At 63.4% G+C, this 18,102-nt stretch overlaps 1 protein-coding gene across 1 annotated transcript in view; it reads left to right on the top strand.

Moving 5' to 3' along the window:
- Positions 1-6,666: 6,666 nt before the first annotated feature.
- The window catches only part of ADAMTSL2 (ADAMTS like 2), a 36,078-nt gene continuing 24,642 nt past the window's right edge, over positions 6,667-18,102 (top strand). Inside the window, exons 1-9 of the mRNA XM_007453077.1 lie at positions 6,667-6,726; positions 8,305-8,544; positions 9,088-9,230; positions 10,043-10,118; positions 11,269-11,371; positions 11,880-12,025; positions 12,159-12,282; positions 15,027-15,107; positions 17,435-17,610. Of these exons, the coding sequence (XP_007453139.1) occupies positions 8,455-8,544; positions 9,088-9,230; positions 10,043-10,118; positions 11,269-11,371; positions 11,880-12,025; positions 12,159-12,282; positions 15,027-15,107; positions 17,435-17,610 (939 nt within the window). The 5' untranslated portion in view covers positions 6,667-6,726; positions 8,305-8,454. The remainder of the gene's footprint in view (positions 6,727-8,304; positions 8,545-9,087; positions 9,231-10,042; positions 10,119-11,268; positions 11,372-11,879; positions 12,026-12,158; positions 12,283-15,026; positions 15,108-17,434; positions 17,611-18,102) is intronic.

Raw genomic sequence — 18,102 nt, forward strand, 5'->3', positions numbered from 1 at the left:
CCCCCGCACACACACTTCCCCCTCCTCTGACATCTGACATCTGTGGGGACGGGTCCTCACCCGGCTCGGGCAAGCTGGGGTGCTCTGCGCTGGCCCCCAGCACGCCACTCGTTCCCGTCCAGGCCTCCAGCTCTCTGTGTCGTGCAGTTGGTGCGGGGTTGCTTGGGGTGTGTGCCCACTCCTCGACTGGCCAGCTCACCACCCAAGCCCGGGGCCAGGCCTGGCACGTGGTGGGTGGTCAGCAGACACTGGCTGAATGAATGACTCTGTGAAAAGAATGAATGAAAGGGCCAGGGAGGCGGGACTGCAGGGCATTTCAGTCTGGCACTTAGGAGCCCCATTCCCTCTCCAAATGGGAAAACCAGATCGTGCCGTGTGTGCAACTCTGGGTAAGAGGCAGGCGACCCCCTGCAAGCTGGTCATGGGGACCCTGATCATCCCGGCCCACCTCTCCACACCCCGCTTCTGCCCAGCCCCAGCCCCCAGCCCAAGCTTCCAGGAGGAGTAGAAATTGTGTGGCGAGGAGATGGATTAGCGGTCAGGTGCTAGGAGAGAACTCCCCGGAGCAGTAAACCCCGCTCAGAAGCAGGAAAACATTCCACAGTTGGTTTTGTGCATGACCGTGTGTGTGTGTGTGTGTGTGTGTGTGTGTGTGTGTGTGTGTGTGTTTTGCAGCTGTAAACTCCAGGGCCGGGGCTGCAACCTTGCGGAGGGGAAAAAGAGAAGGGGGAGGTGATGGAGGAAGCAGGAGGGGAGCCGCACATGTGTTGTAACCATTAAGGACCAAGGGGGCGAGAGGGGCTGCCCCAAAGCAGGGAGACAGGTGGCCAGCCTGGGGGCGGGGGTGGCCCAAGGACCCCCCTACAGAAAGGCTGTAGCCCTTTGCGGGGGGCGGAGCGTAGAAAGGGGGTCGGGGTGCAAGCCTGTGTTTGGCTCCCGTCGCAGACCTGGCCGCCTGGAGACAGGCCAGCTGGCTCGGGGGAAGGCGTCCGGCTCTGAATAGGACTGAAAGGACCCTCGGTTCTCACTGGGGCCAGGGAAGCGATTGGCCTGGGGAGCTGGGTGGGGCAGAGAAGCAGCAGGCCGGTTGCTGTGGGGGGTGCTGTGCCCCCAGGCACAGGGTAGGGGGAGCCGGATCGGGCTGGGCTGGGAGACAGCAGAGACGTGCTCTGGCCTCCCTGTCTTCCGGGCTCCGGTGGTCCCGCCAGCCGACCGGCTGGCCTCCAATACCCCACTCCACCCCACCCTCACCTGCTGGTGCTTGGGCCAAAGCAGATGCCACAGGCTGCGCGCCCTCCTTCTGCCAGGATGCCCTTGCCGGGCTTGCCTCCGCGTTAATATTGTAGCCCTGGGCCTCGCCTGATCCCTGGTGCGGGGGAGCTCTCCATTCGAACCCCTGTGTGTGTCTTGAAAACCATTTACACACACAGACATTCATTCGGGGCCGGCATGTGCCGAGCTCTCTTCCTACTTTGTCCCTTTGGGCCGTGTCAGCAGCTAGAGGCGGGGGGTGGGGGTGGGGGTGGACGTCTCTCTCTCCCCATTTTACAGAGGAGGAGACTGAGGCCGGGAGAGGAGGGGAGACTGGCCCCTGGCGCGTGCTCCTAGCCAAGACCCCCAGGCGCATCCGTCCTCTCCCCAGCAGGTGGCGCTGGTCCCAACAGGACCTGGCAGGGCCTGTCCCCGGCAGGGTGGGGGCCTCTGGCGGGGCAGCTCCCCTCCCTCGGGCCCCTCGGCGTGGAGCAGGCTGGTTTTATAGAGGTGCTGAAATGCCCGGAATGCCACACAGCTCGGATTCCTTTCTCATACCTGCTGTGAGGAGAGAACACTTTGCTTTGCAAATATCCAGGAGTCGATTAAGGAGACTAGGGCCTTTTGTTTAGCTGAGATTGGAGAGGAACCCTGATCAACCTCCTACCCTCGCCCCCCCCCCCCCCCCCCGACAGCTGTCTGTCTGCTCAGCCGGCCCAGCAGAGCAGGGCCAGCTGCTGCATTTGCATCCTCCGCGTTTTGAACACCCGACCCGCAGCGCCAGAGCACAGCACAGCAGCCCTTGGCTCTCTGTGTAGGGACCCACTGAGGCCCTCCTGCCCCTGGTGGGAGGGGGTCTGTGTGTTGATGCTCCTGATTCCTCCCTTGGGGTCCCCAGGCTGGAGTACCATCCGGGGCCTCTGCAGCTGGGGTTGTGACAACATTCGTGTTGTCCTCAGCTAATGACTGAAAATGAGCAGCTCCAGCTGCCTCCGGGCCCCTGAACACCAGCCAGGTGAGCTGGGCGAGGGCCCCGACCCCTCTTAGCTCTGGGGCCTTGGTGTACCCTCTGTCCGGTGAACCTCAGTCTCCCCATCTGCAAAATGGAGCACCTCGTCTCTGTCTCATAGTGTCACGGAGGGCATAGGGACAGGCTCTGCGGCAGCGGAGGGGCTGTCCCGGCAGGAGGTGACCCCCCGCACAGCCGGGCTCGGCCTGCGTGCCTGGGCAGGCGGTGAAATTCAGGAGCTCAAGGACGCAGCTCCCGCCAGCCTCACTGCCCCTTGCCCGGCGGTGGTCTGTCCCTGGAGCTCCAGCGGGCCAGCGGCAGGCTTACTGCCCAGCCCTGACAGGGCCTCCCGGGGCCCCGTCCTTGCTCCAGATTTGGGGACAAAGGAGCCTCTTTCTAAACACCCCAAGTCTCCCCACTTGAACCTCGAGACTTGGCCTAATAGAAAATGCCAGTGCTGAGAAAGAGGGAGGGGGAGGACTCTGTTTTGTGGTCCGGCCTGCTGAGCTCCAGTGGTCTGTGGGGGTGGGTCCTCCCTAGCGGCCAGCCCGGGCCCAGAGCATCTGCCCGGGGAGCTCACGGGGAGGGACTGGCTGCTGGGCCTCTCTCTGGAGCCTGGTTCTCTTCCAGTCCTGGCCAACCACCTCCAAACTGGCCACATGGTCCCGCAGTGGCCCAGTCCCTGTTGGGTACAAGAGCTCTGCTGTCAGAAGGTGACCAGGGTTGCCCCAGGCTCTGGGTGGGCAGCAGGACATCGGGGGGCAGGGTAGACGTCGTCACCCTCCAGGCCATGCTGGCCGGCCTCTGGGTGCCAGGGTTGAGGACCCACTTCACAGGGGCTCTGGCTCTGGTCCCCGTCTTTCTGAGCCCTGTTTCAGACACTTGGCTGTACAGAACAGGGCCCAGCTCCCGGCGTGACTGTCCAACCACTGGGACCTCCCAAACTGGTCATCCCATGGCCCGCTGCACCCCTCCCCCACCCCGTCCCTTCCCTTCCCCAAGTGTGCTCTTCCCCTTCCGCCTTGTTTTCCCACGCTTCACCTCGCTTCCCCTCAGAAATGTGCCCAATTTCCTGTTTGCAAGCTCTTCAGACATCCAGAAAGCTCTGGTGGAAAGATAATCTCCTTCTGAAAAAACAGGTGTCCACAGCATCTCTAGCCAGGGTCACACAGAGAGTGGCGGGGACACCTCACCGTCACCCCGAAGGACTGCCAGACAAATCCACCCTTCCACGCACTGAGCACCTGGCTTGAGATGCTGGGTCCCGGCAGGTGCTAAGATACAGTGTGAACCAGGAGTAGCCCCTGCTCTGTGGGGTCACAGCCACAGGTCGGGGAAGATCCCGCTCAGTGCGAGAAGCCAGATCGAAGTGCTGGGCCACCTGGTGGGCTTCCTGGAGGAGGTGTCCTCAGAAAATCATCTGGAGGTCCAAGCACGTCCAGATGGGTGTGAAAGAAGGGCTCCAGAGAGGGGACAGCGGGAACCAAGATGGGGGTTCTGAGCCATTTCTTTCAGTGACTCTCCAGGGAGCCCCGGGCATCATCAGAGCTGGGAGGCAGCAATTCCGAGGGCCGCTGGGTGACCTGTGGGGCTCAGGGCAAAACGGGGAGCCCCTTGTTCACCAAGCAGGACAAAACTTTCTCATTCCTCCAAGGGCCTCTCCCGAACAATAAGAGTGTTTTTATTTGCTGTTAATGTCGTGCTCCTTTGGGCATGGGGAGCTTGTGGAGTGAGTGCCTGGGACCCCACCGGAGACTCCGTCTGATCCTGGCTCCCCAGAGGGCAGAGGGAAGTCCTGAGAGGTGCAGGGGGTGGGAGGTCCCCCAACAGAAGCTCTGTCTCTCCATCACTCCATCACCCCATCCATTGTCACTCCGAGAACACGAATTCTAAGATAACACGATTAAACCTTCAACACGGTGACGGCAGAGCGTGGACCCCAGGCAAGGCCTCTTCTGAGCCTGGGCTGCTCTTCCGGTCACCCACTGTGCTGCTGGTTAGAAGCTTCTTAGATACTCTGGGTTCTGCCGTCCAGGCCTGGCTGCGACCCCGTGAGGTGGGTCCCGAGGGCATCTAAGGCCCCGCCAGGAGGCCCAGCCTGACCAGTTCTCCAGAACTGACAGTGGCTCCGCGCTTGGCACTTGACGAGGCCTTCAGAGGCACCTCCTGCCTGTGCTTCATTCTTTATCACCAGCCGCCCCCCGCAATTCCTAGGGTCTTCAGGGGCTCTGGGGACTTCCCTGACCCCTGACGTCTCCCTCCGAAACCCCCAGACCACCAGTGGACCAAGCAGTGGTCACAGCTCCCTGCGGGTCTGGAGTCTGGGGGCTCGCTGGAGTCCTTCAGGGTGGGGGAACCCCGGCCGGCTTCTGGAGGTAGAGGGTGGGGTGAGGGTGGACGTGTAGCCCGCCCAGGTCACACACCTGCTAGAGGTCCCAGAGCTGGGGGTGGCAGCCCGCCTCCCAGGCACTGTCCCACTGAGCTAAGAGAAGGCGCTGGGGTGTTTGCGTCAGCTGGCTGTAGGGTCCCTCCCAAGGGAAACTGTTAGTCACCCTGGTGCTGGCTGGACGTGGATCCAGCAATGCCGGGAGAGCTCGGGAGTGTGCCCGGGGATGCAGAGCCCTGGCGCTCAGCGGGCGGGGCGGGGGTGGGGGCAGAGGCCCCAGAGTGCGAGTGATCAGCAGTGTGTCTGTGAGCGGTCGGTGAGTGTGTGTGCCTGTGTGTGCATTAGCGTGTGCCCCTGTGTGTGCCTGTGAGGTTGTGTGTGTGCATGCGTGTGTGCACGTGCACCAGTGCCGCGTGACGGGTTCCATCCTGTCTGCGCTTCAGCATGCTGACCCCAGGGGGCAGCGTGGACCTGGGTTTGAGTCTTGGTTCCACCCAACCACCCAGGGGCCCCAGGGGGAAAATGAGATGGATGAGACCTGCCTCCCAGAGGGTCTGCGGAGGATGAACGTGATACAAGAACCTGCCAGATGGAGAGGATGTGCTCAGTAAGGATGCTGGGGTCCCTGATGTGCCGCCCCCAGACGTGCGACCCAGGGCACCACACAGCGGTCTCGGGGCCTTAGTTCCTCCATCTGTAAAATGGGGAGAGCAAGGATGCTGACCTCCTAGCTCTCAGCACAGAGGGCGGACTCGATGCAGGGCTGCAGGCGTTGTTGGTTTCAGGATCATCTCTGGCTCTGCTCCCCGACCATTCCTGTTGGTGGCAGAACCTTCCCAGGGGTGGAATGATTCTCAGTCGAGCTCGCCACGGTTCCTTCCGGCAGGGAGGGTGCAGGGAGGGGGAGGGATTTCCAGGCGCCACTGGGAGCCTTCTGCAGCGCAGAGGCAGGGGTATGGATGAAGTGGCTCAGGGCCGCCCCACTTCCACCCCCACCGCGTGGAGGTGCCGGGAGGGTGGGCTCCAGGCAGCCTGGTGTGCGGGGCAACTTGCAATGTCTGGGTTCCTCCCTGGGTGCCCGGGGGCCAAAGTGCGTGCCGCTGGCTCCGTGCTCTGCTCCACGCTCTGACTCAGCAGGAACACAGGCTGGAGCCCCACGCCGGCCTGCCAGGGGCTGCCCAGCTGGCCCGCGCCCAGCCAGGCCGCTGTGCCCTGCCAAGCTGGTGCTGAACATCTGCAGAGTTCCGCGCACCTCCCCCCGACTGGCTCTGGCCATCCTAGCCGTCTGGTCCGCAGGCCGTGGGCACTTCTGTCCCTTCCCCGGAACCCTCCGCTGAGCCTTGCTGAGTCTCCCTCAGTCCCTCCGCCTGCTCAGGCCTCCGTTCTCAGGAGAATCTCTCCAAGGCTGGCTGGGTGACCTCAGAGCATGGTGTCCCCTCTCGACCTCAGTCTTTCCGTCCGTAAAACGGAGCTGTCGGATTGGATGCCTCATACACCCCAGACTCCATTCTGGGGAGTGGCGGAGACTGGGCCCCCTCTGGAAGCAGAAATCCGAAGGACCAAGCCTGGGGCTCGGCTTTGCCGCCGCCAACCTCCCCTGTGACCCCGGGCCAGGGGGCGCTCCGTCTGGACACCCGGACACGCAGTCCCGCGTTCTGGACCTGGGAAGGCGGCCTTCCTGCTCGTGGCCGCGGCAGCAGTCAGCAGGCAGCTGGGCCGGCCTGGCCGGGCTCCAGAGGCGCGGAGCGGGTTAAAGTGTGCGCCAGGCCGGCCGGCGGGCGGCGGGAGGGGGGAGCAGCCTGGTGGGAAGTGTGAGTTCCTCCCTGTCTGCCTGACAGCTATAAAGGCCGCCGCGCCGCGGAGCTGCCACTGGGCTGCGCGCCTCCCGGGAACCCCCTCTCGTGGGTGCTCTTTGAAGTGGAGGAGGGAGGCGGCGAGAGGGAGGAAAAGGAAGGGAGAGAGGCCCAGCCCGCAGCCCTCTGCGCCCCGAGGCTCCCCCGCACCGCGCACCTGGCGCCGCCTGCCCGCAGCAGACGCTCGGCCCCTTTCTTCCGAGGACAACCTGCTGACCTCCGGCCAGGTAGGCCTCCTCCCCGCCGTCCCGCTTCCCACCGCAGCCCTGCCAGGGCACGAGATGCAGCCCCAAGTGCATGCATGGCATCCCCGGGCCCCTCGGGGGAGCCGTTATGTAACAGGAGCAGAGCTGGTGGGGAGGGGTCCAGACCCTCCGAGCGCGGGCGCGGGGGGGCCCCTCAGCTCCTAGCCTACCGCGCCTGAAGCCCTTGTTTGCACGGCAAGTCTCTCCCGCCGGCCGGTGGCTGTTTTTGGACCCCAGGGAGGGATGGGTCCCGCGTGAGCCGGGCCTGGCCCGCAGCCAGCGGTGTCTGGGAGCCTTAATGAAAACCAAGTGTGCAGCCGCTCAGCACCTGTCTTCAGCCTGCAGGCAGGAGCCGGGGCACAGACGAGCCAATGGGACGCCGAGGGGCCTCTGTGCCTGCGGGAGGCTGGGGGGTGTAGATGGAGGCCTGCGGGGGAGGGGCGGCAGCCGGCTGGAGCGGTGGCAGGCTGGCGGCCGGGAGGTGCGGATCTCAAGGGCTCTGGCTCCAGGCTCTGGGGTGTACTGCCGCCTCGCCTGGGGCAGAGAGAGGGCAGAGACATTCTTGGGGTGTGAGGGTGTCTTTGGCGTAACTCTTGAAAATTTGCAGGTGCTTGAGCTGTGCGGAAACGAGGGTTTGAAGGAGGAGGGAAGGGGGCAGATGTGGACTTGGTTTCAGGGCTGGCAGGCGTGGGGGAGGGGGCTTTCCTGCCTACTTTCCCTGGAATTAGTCCCTGAGTTTGCTCTGGGGTCTGGGGGCTGGTCGGCCACCTGGCTGTGTTGCTTTGGGCAAGTTGGCTCCCCTCTCTGGTTCCAGGCTCTAGGGCGATGGGCTCGATGGCTTCGGAAGCTCCTCCAACCCTCTGGCAAGTGACACTCAGGACCTGAGACAAACCCTGGACAGAGGCCACTGTAGGCCCCACTCCTCCGTCTCAGGGACAGATAGGGGAGGCTGAGGGCCCAGGAGGCTGCAGGCTCCCCTTGATTTGACCCCTGGCACGGAGGTCCAGTAGTGTTTTGGGCTGAGGGTGCTGACTTCCTGGGAGACAGCCCCGTGGTCCTAGGCCACCCTCACTCCAACACTCCAGAGGCACAAGCTGTGTGTCTTCTCTTGGGAAGGAGGGGGCACAGATGCCTGGGCTCTGCCCAGCGTGGGGTCCCTCAGGGCAGGGGGAAGCTGTGTCCAGGGAGGGAGGGGGCCTGGCAGAGTCTGTGGCGTCCACGGCCCCCTCCAGCAGCTCCACGTAGCCGATGGGAAGGATCATTCTCCCACGTGGCCAGCAAGCGCTGAACAGATAAAAATCCCAAGGTGCTCTTCCTTGGGTCGGGTCTACCGGCCAAGGTAATGGATCGACCCTCAGCTCCTTCATCCAATGAATGCAGCCTGGGCCTATAGGTGTCCCTGGGTTTCTCTCCAGGCAGCTCAGTTATTCAGAGGCAAAGCGTGGCCCATGTCCCCAGACGCCCTCAGATCAGGTGGTACAGGCTTAGCGTGCACACCACCACCCTGGTGTCTCAAGCCCGTGCAGGCATCTCTAATCATTCACCGAGCCCTCCCTACAGGGCCACCAGACCGCCACTACCAACCAATCCCAGATAACCTCAGGCCTCAGCACTGGGTGGGCTCCAGGGGCTTTTCCCCAAAGCGGACTCCAGCCAGCTGCAGGAGGAGTTGGACCTGGCCTGGCAGTGACTGTGCCCTTGCTTCCTAGGATGGATGGCAGATGGCAGCCTTCACGCTGGGCCTGGTCCCTGCTGGCTCTGGCACTTGTGGCTGGGGGTGCATCGTCCACAGGGGCCATGGTGAGTGGGGAGCACGATCCTTCGCCCAGGTGGGCTGACGCTGAGGGCTGGGTGGCAGACAAGGGGCAGGGGTCCGGGGGTCCTGGAGTGCCTTCCCAGATCCCCTCCCCCTCCCAGGAACGTGCCTTGCAAGCCAGTCAGGCCAGCCCCTGAGTGCGGGGCTCCGGCCACTCCAGAGTCCTTGCCGATTCGGCAGGACAGGGGCTGACGGCTCACCTTCTGAGAGAAGCCCCGGAGTGTGGCGTGTAGACGGGCGGGTTTGGGTCCTGCAGAACCCAGCTTGTTCGGGGGAAAGAAAGGATGGTTAGGTTCAGCCTCAGGATCCCGCCAAGCTCCCAGGATGTTCCAGATCCCCAGATGGGGCAGGACCTGAGGCCCACAGCTCCCTGGGAGGTCCCCCAGAGACCGCCCTGGAGGTCTGAGCCCAGGCTTCGAGCAACCCACCCAGGGGGCTGTGTCCTCCTGTCCAGGGCACGGGGACGGCAGGCCCGTCCGGCCAGGTGCTCCAGCCTCCTTCTAACTGTCGTGGGGCCTCTCACCCAGGACAACAGCCCAACATCCAACAGCCTGGAGGCGGGCACCGATGCCACCGCCTACTGGTGGGGAGAGTGGACCAAGTGGACGGCGTGTTCCCGCAGCTGCGGGGCTGGGGTGACGTCCCAGGAGCGGCACTGCCTGCAGCAGAGGTGCGGGGCTTGAGCACACGGCCCTGAGGGGCTGGCGTGAAAGTGGGGCCGCTTGCACGGGAAAGGGAGGCCTGGGAGGTGGGAGGTCTCGGGTGGGGAGGGGTCTTCAGTCTGAGGCTGCACGGGCCAGGTGAGCAAGTCAGTCTTTTCATTGGCCTCCGTTGGGGACGTGGCTTCTGTTGGGTCCCAGGCAACAGCGTCCTGGGGTTCGTCCTGCTCCATTTCTAGGGCTCTTTCAGTGAGGGGTCAGGCCCACCCTGGGCTTCTCTTCTGAAGACCTGAGTTGAATAAACATGGGGAAAGCACAAGGTGCAGTGGTTACTGTTGGCCAGACCTGGGTTCAAATCTTGCCTCGGCTACTTCCTAGCTGTGTGACCTTGGGCAAGTCACTCGACCTCTCTGAGCATCAGTTTCCTCATTTGTGGGGTGGAGATTATGCTCGAGCCCACCTGACATTTCTGAGAATACAAGAGACAGTGTGTGTGTATGCACTGCAGCACAGGGCCCATACATGGTAAATGTTATTTCATTACTAACTCTGTGTCCTAAGACCCTCTGCTGTGTGCTGGGGATAGAGAGGTGAATTGGATCTCACCCTTCCCCCGAAGAAGGGGCTAAGAAACACCCTCAAACTACCTGAATACCAGTGACATGAGAGGGCTCTGGTGCAGCAGCGGGGCTCGAGTGGGGAGGAAGGAGGCCTCGGTCAGAGGAATCAGAGCAGGCTTGGGGGCAGCGTGGTGGAGGAGTAGCCCAGAGGCCGCCCAGGAGCAGAAGCAGGGTCAGGGCTGCAGCCCGTGTCCTCCCGCCAGGAGGACGTCTGTCATGGGCGCTGGGAACCGGACCTGCACGGGCACGTCCAAGAGGTACCAGCTCTGCAGAGTGCAGGTGAGGCTCCGCCAGCCGGGACCCCCTCCCCAATCCCCCTTCTCTGGCAGGTCTCAGGGCAGCTTCCCGGTGGCCCCGGGCCCTCTGGACACTGTGTCCAGGGCCTGCCACTTACACCCTGTTGAAGAGAAAGGTGGTGAGGGCCCCCAGGCTCAGAACTCCCGCTTCCTGCATCAAATCAAATCTGTGGTGCCCACCGCGGGCTGCGGGCACCTGAGGGGAAAAGGACCCGCTTCTGCTGGCGGAACTCCAGCACGACCTCAAGGTCTGGGGTCTAGGGGCACACGCGGCCCCTGCGCTCGGCGTGAACCCTCCTCGCGGGTCTCCCCGGGGGACTGGAGTCACCAGCATCCCCCCTGTGCGCCCGCCTCTGCTCTCCGCGCCCTCAGCACCCAAACCTTCTGTCAGTCGCGTGCTGCACCGAGGTGGCCGGGTCTGGGCAGGAGGTGCCGACTCTGGCTCACCCTCCGGTCACCTCTCGATGGGGCCAAAGCCAGTCTGAACCGGACCCCCGGGACCGGGGGCGGGGCAGAGAGATGACGCTGCGCGTCCCCACGTCCCTGCGTCCACGTGTCTGTGTGTCTGTCTGTGTGGGCACGCGTGGGGAGTTAGGGGCTGGAGGGAGGTGAGCGGCCATGGCCTCTGTGCTGGCCTCACCGGCCAGCTGCCCTCCTGACGTGAGCTCGGGAGGGATCCCTGGCCCACTTTGGCTTCTGGCCGCGGCGTGAGCAGCCGGGCCGCACAGGCCCCTCCCGTCTGCCCCGCGGGCTCCTCTGCTACAAAGTCAGGCCCACGCAGTCCATGCCCGTGTCCTGGGCACTGCGGCTACGGCTGCGGACACGCAGATGGGCCCCCGCCCGAGGACGCGGGGCGAGTGGGGACCCCGCGCGAGCACCGCCGAGGCCGGCGTCCCTGCCGCTCCATGTGCAGCCGGGGAGACGGCCGGGGCGGTGGGGCTGAAAGGATCCAGCCCAGAGCACGGGGAGGGCCAGCACACGTGGGTGCTGGAGGCCCGGTCCTCCCTCCCTCCTTCCAGAGAGCCCGAGAGACGGAGAGCAAGGAGAGCCACTTCCTGCTCTGCCTGGACAAAAATGCTTTTGTCGGGCCGAGTCCCTCCCAGAGCCTCCCGCCCTGTCTTCCCGCTTCCCAGGAGTGTCCGCCGGACGGGAGGAGCTTCCGCGAGGAGCAGTGCATCTCCTTCAACTCCCGTGTGTACAACGGGCGGACGCACCAGTGGAAGCCGCTCTATCCCGGTACCGTGGCCCTGGGCCACCCAGCAGCGAATTCTCTGGCAGGATCTATACCTGATGGTCACTTCCTGGGGCCTGTGGGAGGGAGTGTCCTCGTCCAGTGGGTAGGCAGGTGGGGAAACAGGCCCAGAGGGGGCGGGGGGTCTTGTCCCAGGTCATAAGTAGTTCAGGCGGCAGTGTAAATGACTTGGCCTCTCCCGCTCAGCGGGTAAGTGCAGGGTCCCCAGGACCGGCAGCCCAGGGCCATCAAGTCGGCTCAGACCTCCTGCAGAGGGGACACTGCCCCCCACTCACAGGGCGGCAGAGGCTGGACTTCCAGAGCCTGGGCTGGGCCAGATCACCTGCATCTTGGTCCGTTTCTGCCACTGAGACCCCAGGCAAGTTCTTTCCATTCTCCAGGCCTCCGTTTCCCCGTCTGTGCCATGAAAGAAGTGCCGTCTCAGTGCGGGGGAGGGGAGGTCCCTGACTCTGGCCCCCGCCAGCCGCCCTGAGACCCTGTCCCCCCCATCAGATGACTACGTGCACATCTCCAGCAAGCCGTGCGACCTGCACTGCACCACCGTGGACGGCCAGCGCCAACTCATGGTCCCCGCCCGCGACGGCACGTCCTGCAAGCTTGCCGACCTGCGAGGGGTCTGCGTGTCTGGAAAATGTGAGGTTGTTCAACATTGTAGCAGAAGCACCACCGGTCTCCTTGCGCCGGCCGCCCACCTGTCCACCCAGGCAGTGGCGGCCCCGGGGCCCGGGCCTCGGCGCCCTCCCAGCAGCCTCTCCGCCTCCCTTCCTGCAGCCCATCGGCTGTGACGGGGTGCTGTTCTCCACCCACACGCTGGACAAGTGTGGCGTCTGCCAGGGGGACGGAAGCAGCTGCACCCACGTGACAGGCAACTACCGCAAGGGGAACGCCCACCTGGGTAAGAGCCCCCGCCGCTCTGGGTCCAGGGCCCGTGGGATCCTGCCGCCGGCTGCTAAGTGACTGTGCAGGGTCCTTCCCCTCCTGGGCCCCCCGATCCTCCACCCAGGCCCAGCAGGGCTGGCCAGTGGCTCTGTAAGGCCCCCCTTGGCTACAGGAAGAGCAGCAGCTGTGTTGAGCACCTGCTGGATGCCAGGTGCCGCAGTGCTCACGGAGACTGGGGACCACATTTGACCCAAGCACAGCCTTCAGGGAGATGTTAACACCATCCTTGAAAGGGGGAAACTGAGGCACACGTTCCGTCCTCACCGCTGATATGAGATTGGGGTCTGGGCGCACAGATTCTGGGGCCTAAGCTCTCAAACCCGAGTTTCAAGGGCTGAAGGGGTGCCCAGGCTCCCGCCAGCTCCAGGCCGACCGCACCGCAGAGCCAGCCCCTTTCTTCCTCAGGCAGCAGCTTGTCAGTTTTCACGGCTGTGCCCGTGTGGCTTCGTGTTCGCATGCAGCTCTGGTCCAGCCCTCCTGGGGGTTGCGGGAGGGGCGGGCAGGGGGTCTGTGCCTGTGATAGGACTTTGCACTTTTGGAAGGATTGTGCTTATAATACTCAGTCTTGAACTGAATACATTCCTGGGTCTCAGTTAATGCTTGCGGGATTAAACTGGGTTATCACAGCCTCCAGACTGGGAAAGGTAGGGCAGCTTGAAACCCATTTAACAGATGGGGAAACTGAGGCCCAGGGTGGGAATTGCCGGCTCGAGGTCCCTCAGTGAGGCCAGGCGCGTCTGGACTAGAGCCAACCCCTTGAGAGCCCCCACGGGCCTGGCTGTCGGGACCCCTACGTGTCCTGGAGGTGGAGGGGACGGACAATTTTGGAGTTAGAGTTATAGGGCTTGGACGAGGGACCCAGGGATGGACATGCCGACTGAGGAGAGGCGGGGTAAGGAAAGGAGGGGTGTCTTTAGCGGAAGCCCCGCTGGACAGGGGTCTGAATAAGGCAGGGCGAGCACAGTGGGCAGAGGCCGCTTTCTTCAGAGGCCTCGCTATGGGAGGGGCGCGGGCAAAGACATCGCGCCTTTCCTCCCTTCCTTTCACAAACCTGCTTTTGGGACCTTCTGCCAGATCCTGGGGCGTGGAGCTGGCAGAGGCAGGGTTCAGAGGGTGCGTCTCTTTCTGAGCGCCTCCTGGGTGCCAGGCGCTGCAGTAAGGTTCATGCCCGCGTGGAGCTCTCAGCTTGGGGGCCCGGGGCTGACCCTTAACCAAGCCCACCTATAACTCTACCAAGTGCACCGCACGGAGCCAGGTGCAGCACGGTTAACTCGCTCCCAGCTCTTGACTCCGGGCGGGGACTACCACTGTTGTCATTTTACTGATGTGGAAACAGAGGTTAAGAAAGTAGGTTAAAGTCACATAGCCAGAAGAGGCAGAGGTGGGTGTGAAGCCAGACAGCCTGCTCCCGGGTCTGTGGTCCTAAGCACTGACCCACATGCTCCCCTGGTAGATGTGTGCGAGGCAGCTATGGTGAAGAATCTGGGAGCTGGATGCTAATTTAAAAACTAACACATATAAACCTTTATTTAAGTAAATGATATTTAGGCAAAGTCACCATTTCCTAATCGTTTTATCTCTATGACCCTTGTGTCTGTCCGCTGGAAAAACTAGAGCAGCAGGTAAACGACTGTGTCCCTGTTCCCGACTCTGCACCCAGCGACACAAGCTGGCAGCTTGACATCGGCCACAGTGGGTGGAAACGCATATACTCCGGAAGTCGGCCGATACTGCAGGTCACGGCTGCTCCTGTCCTCCTGCCAAGAGAGCCAGTGGTCAGGCACTTAGGGGCACCCCGCTGGCCGGAAGGACCAGCTCAGGGTCTTCAGGGGGCCGTAAAGAGGGGCGGCCGGCAGGAGCGGCTCACCTGGCAGGCGGGCCCACGTGCCCCTCGGGTGACCTGAGCATCGGCCCCGGCAAACCTGATTCGAGAAGCCCCTCGCCACCTTCTCCCGGAAGGCTTTTCTTTCTGAGGGCTGCCCCCCAAGACCCTTGGTCCCTTTGTTGAGGGCTCTGTGAGGGTCTCCGTGGCTGCCGCCCCACCTGACTGGGGCCTTCGATGACAGGCCCTGAGCTGGGGCCTCGTACTCTCTCATTTACACCTCTGAATGTAGCAAGCCTTTAAAATCAACGTGATGGTATGACAACGTGGGTTCCTAAAATAGCACCGGTGATGACGTCCTCAGGGCCAGGCTCTGTGCTATCCGGAACCTCCTCCGTCAGCTAGAGTGGGGGCCGTCATCCCTGTACAGGCGAGAAAACTGAGGCCCAAGTTCTGCAGCAGCCTGCTCAGGGTCACCTTGGTGGTGGTGGCAGAGCAGGACCCAAGTATGTTGACTCCAGCAGTCTTACGGTCCCTGTGGCCTGTGGCCTGTGGTGTGCCTCGGGAGGGACAGGGCAGGTACCAGGGAGCATCTCCCACAGCCTTGGTAGGAAAGTGTCTCAGAAGCGGGGAATGCTGGGGCCGTGCCGGAGCGGCGGATCAGCTCTCCCGTGGCAGGGCGTGTTCCGCCAGGTCCTGGACTTGCCTCCTGGGCCCCAGGTGCACAGCTCTGGCGGGGGGGAGGGGCTGCCCTTAGACGCTGCCCCTCACACACCAGGAGTGCAGGAGGGTGGTGACTGCTGTCCAGCGTTGCCTTTGCAATCGAGAGGCAGTGGCCACAGCCGGCCTGCCGCTCACCGTTGTTCCGTGTCCCCCAGGTTACTCTCTGGTGACCCACATCCCGGCCGGCGCCCGAGACATCCAGATTGTGGAGCGGAAAAAGTCTGCGGATGTCCTAGGTGTGTATGTGGGGCCTGGGTGGCTTCACAGGGGCTTATGGTTTTGCATGGGGTGAAATGTGTGGGTTATGTGTGGACAGGGGACACTTGACCTTGGGTCCCTTCTTGCACGAGAGGGATGGCCCCAGAAGCCAGAGCTTGACCTGGGTGGGTGCACGTGTGTAGCATGTGGCGGTGGGGTGGGGGTCGTAGGGAGGCTGACCTCACCCCCATGTGTGCAGAGGTCTTGCACTCAGAGTTGCTTAATAATGGAGGGGGTCATGACTCAGGTAGTGAGTTCCCTGTCCCTGGAGGGCAAGGCACAGGCAAAAGCTGGAGGCGCTGGCGGCCGCCTCTCTGCTCCCCCCGCTGCCCCCGCCCCCAGGTCCAAGGAGTGAGACTCGGGCTGAGAAGGTTGAGGCAGAGCGAGAAGGAGTAGGTGGCCAGTCTGAGGCCAAGGGTGATGAGAAGCAGGGGTGGGATTCAAACTCCCATCTGGGGCCCTCGAGTTGATGTTTTGGCCACTGGACTGTCTCTGGTGGGAAGCTGGATTCAGTAGGGGTCCTTGAGGATTCTGGAGTCATTTGCATGGTGGCTGAGGCGGTGAGGCCCCACGTTGGTGACAATTTCTGGAAGGGCTCCCTGTGTAGTGGGAAGTTGGCAGGTCAATGCACCTTGTCTGCACCCCCGGGGGAGCCCCTTCTGGCCGAGGAGGGCAGGTACTGACATCTGTGAGCCGATCTGCGCAGGGCAGATGGGGGACCCGGGCAGGGCTCACCTCCCTCCCTCTCAGGGCAGCTTCTCGGGGGCCAGGGCTGGTGGGGCGCGACCACCCTGGTAAGGGGACACCGGGGTAGAGGGTGGGTCTTTGCTAAAGGTCCTCAAGGTTGGGCCCAGCACGGGCTCTGAGCCCTTCAGGCCCCGGGGCCCCAGTGCCTGGGGCCCTGAGCTCCAGCCCCCAGCCGGCGGGTCTGCACGCTCCAGGCCCCAGCCCCTGCGGCCCGAGCACGGGGGCCAGGCCTCTGCCAGGCCGGTTGCGCTGTGGCCCGCTGGGAGGGTGGTGAGGCCAGGAAACACCGTGTTCCCAGAGCTGGCTGCAAAGCCATCGTTCTTGAAACAGACGTGTGGAAATACCAAGGGCGGCCTCGGAGCACTGGGAAAGCCGCAGGAAGGAAGGTCATTACTGTCAGGAAACAGGTTTGGACTCGGGCCGGGGATTTAACCCTGTGCACAGACCCAGCCCGTCCGTGTCCCCCTCGCCCAGCTCCCGCTGTTATCCCCGTTAGTTTTCAACGTTGCCACACGGAGGGTGTTTTTCCAGCAGACGCGTCCTGCTTGCTGCGTCTGCCTGATAATAAATTAACCGCCCGTCTCCCCTGCTTGGAGTTGCCTCAGGAGCTTTGGAAGCTGAACTCTTCCCCACCTTCGGGCCAGTTCCTGGCACGGGCTCTAAAGAAACCCTCTGGAAGACACACTGTCCCCGAGGTGGAGCCCCGCCCCCCGGGCCCAGGGCCCCCAGGGAGGGCCAGCCGTCCCGCCTCTGGACAGATGTCCCAGCCCACTGAGGGGGGCTGCACGTGCGTTCCCGCTGTCTGGGCGTCATCGCGCTCCAGTTCTGGGAGTGTATGTCCTTCTGAAGTCCTCGGTTCCAAGTGTCCACCGGCACCCTGCCTCAGAGAGAGGCTGACTGGGAGCCACACCGGGGGAAATGGGCCGATCCGGCAAACGGTCAGCCGGGTCCCCCGGTCTGGGCGGCAGAATGTCATGCTCCCAGCGAGAGCAGGGAACTGGTCAGCTTGGGGTCAGGTAGGGCCTGCTGGGGCCGCTGGGACAGGGCTGCAGTGTTGCTCGGCCTGGGCCCTGGCGGGGCACAGCGGTCCCCTCCCCGTGTCGGGGGAGGGGAAGCTGGGGATGCCAGGTCACCCCGGCTCACATGGGGGAAGTCCCCAACCTGGCGGACACCTGCTGTCCAGCGTGTGTCTCGACCTGGCCGCTCGGTCCCTATGCCCTACATCACCTCTCAGCCCCAGCCCCTTCGGAGGCGGCCGGAACGGCAGGACCAAGTGGGCCCGGGGCCAGCCACCCTCAGTCGTCCAGACAAGCCCTTGTTTATTTTAGGCTGATGGGAAGGAGGACCCACATCTCCCTGGCCAGGGCCACATGCCGTGTGCAAACAGAGCGCCCCACTCCCACGACGTGGAGTTTCCTGGCTTTGGCTGTTTGGGGAGGGTCACAGGGATCCACAGGCTGGCCAGAGGTCCCGAGTGCGAGGTCCTGCCCCACCCCCACCCCTCCACCCCCACTCCGGCCGCTCCGGCTCAGGTGACCAGGCAGCTGTGCCCTTTCAGCTCTTGCAGATGAAGCCGGCTACTATTTCTTCAATGGCAACTTCAAGGTGGACAGCCCCAAGAATTTCAACATCGCCGGCACCGTGGTCAAGTACCGGCGGCCCATGGACGTGTACGAGACGGGAATCGAGTACATCGTGGCGCAGGGGCCCACCAACCAGGGCCTGAACGTCATGGTGCGTGGGCCGCGGCTCCGGGGCTTCCCCAGGAGCCGGCAGCAGGCGGGGGGGGCTTCCGGGCCAGCGCCTCCGTGCAACTCGGGGTGGGCCTCATTCCTTCAGTCCCTCGTTCACTCACTGAGTCACTCCCTCAAGCCACCTCACTCAGATTTTCATTCCTTCACTAGTCTCCCATTTACTCATTAATTCATTTACCTGTTCACCCAAGCACCTGCTGACTCACACTCTCACTCGTGTGACCCTCGTCTCCCCTCCCTCCTTCCCTCCTTCTTTCCTTCCCTCCTTCCTTCCTTCCTTCCCTCTGTTAGCACCCCTGGAGGATGTGCACTGCAGGAGGTTCTGTGCAGGGCATCAGGAACTGTGTGGGGAGATGAGGACAGAAGGCTGGATGGGGTACAGGGATGCAGGACCCACTCCCCACTCCACAGGTCGGGGTTCAAGCCCCCCATGGAGCTCCCTACCCTCGGCCCCGTGGACACTGTGGCATTC

The sequence above is a fragment of the Lipotes vexillifer genome, unplaced genomic scaffold (genome assembly GCF_000442215.2).
Source record: "Lipotes vexillifer unplaced genomic scaffold, Lipotes_vexillifer_v1.1 scaffold149, whole genome shotgun sequence".
NCBI classification, from domain to species: Eukaryota; Metazoa; Chordata; class Mammalia; order Artiodactyla; family Lipotidae; genus Lipotes; species Lipotes vexillifer.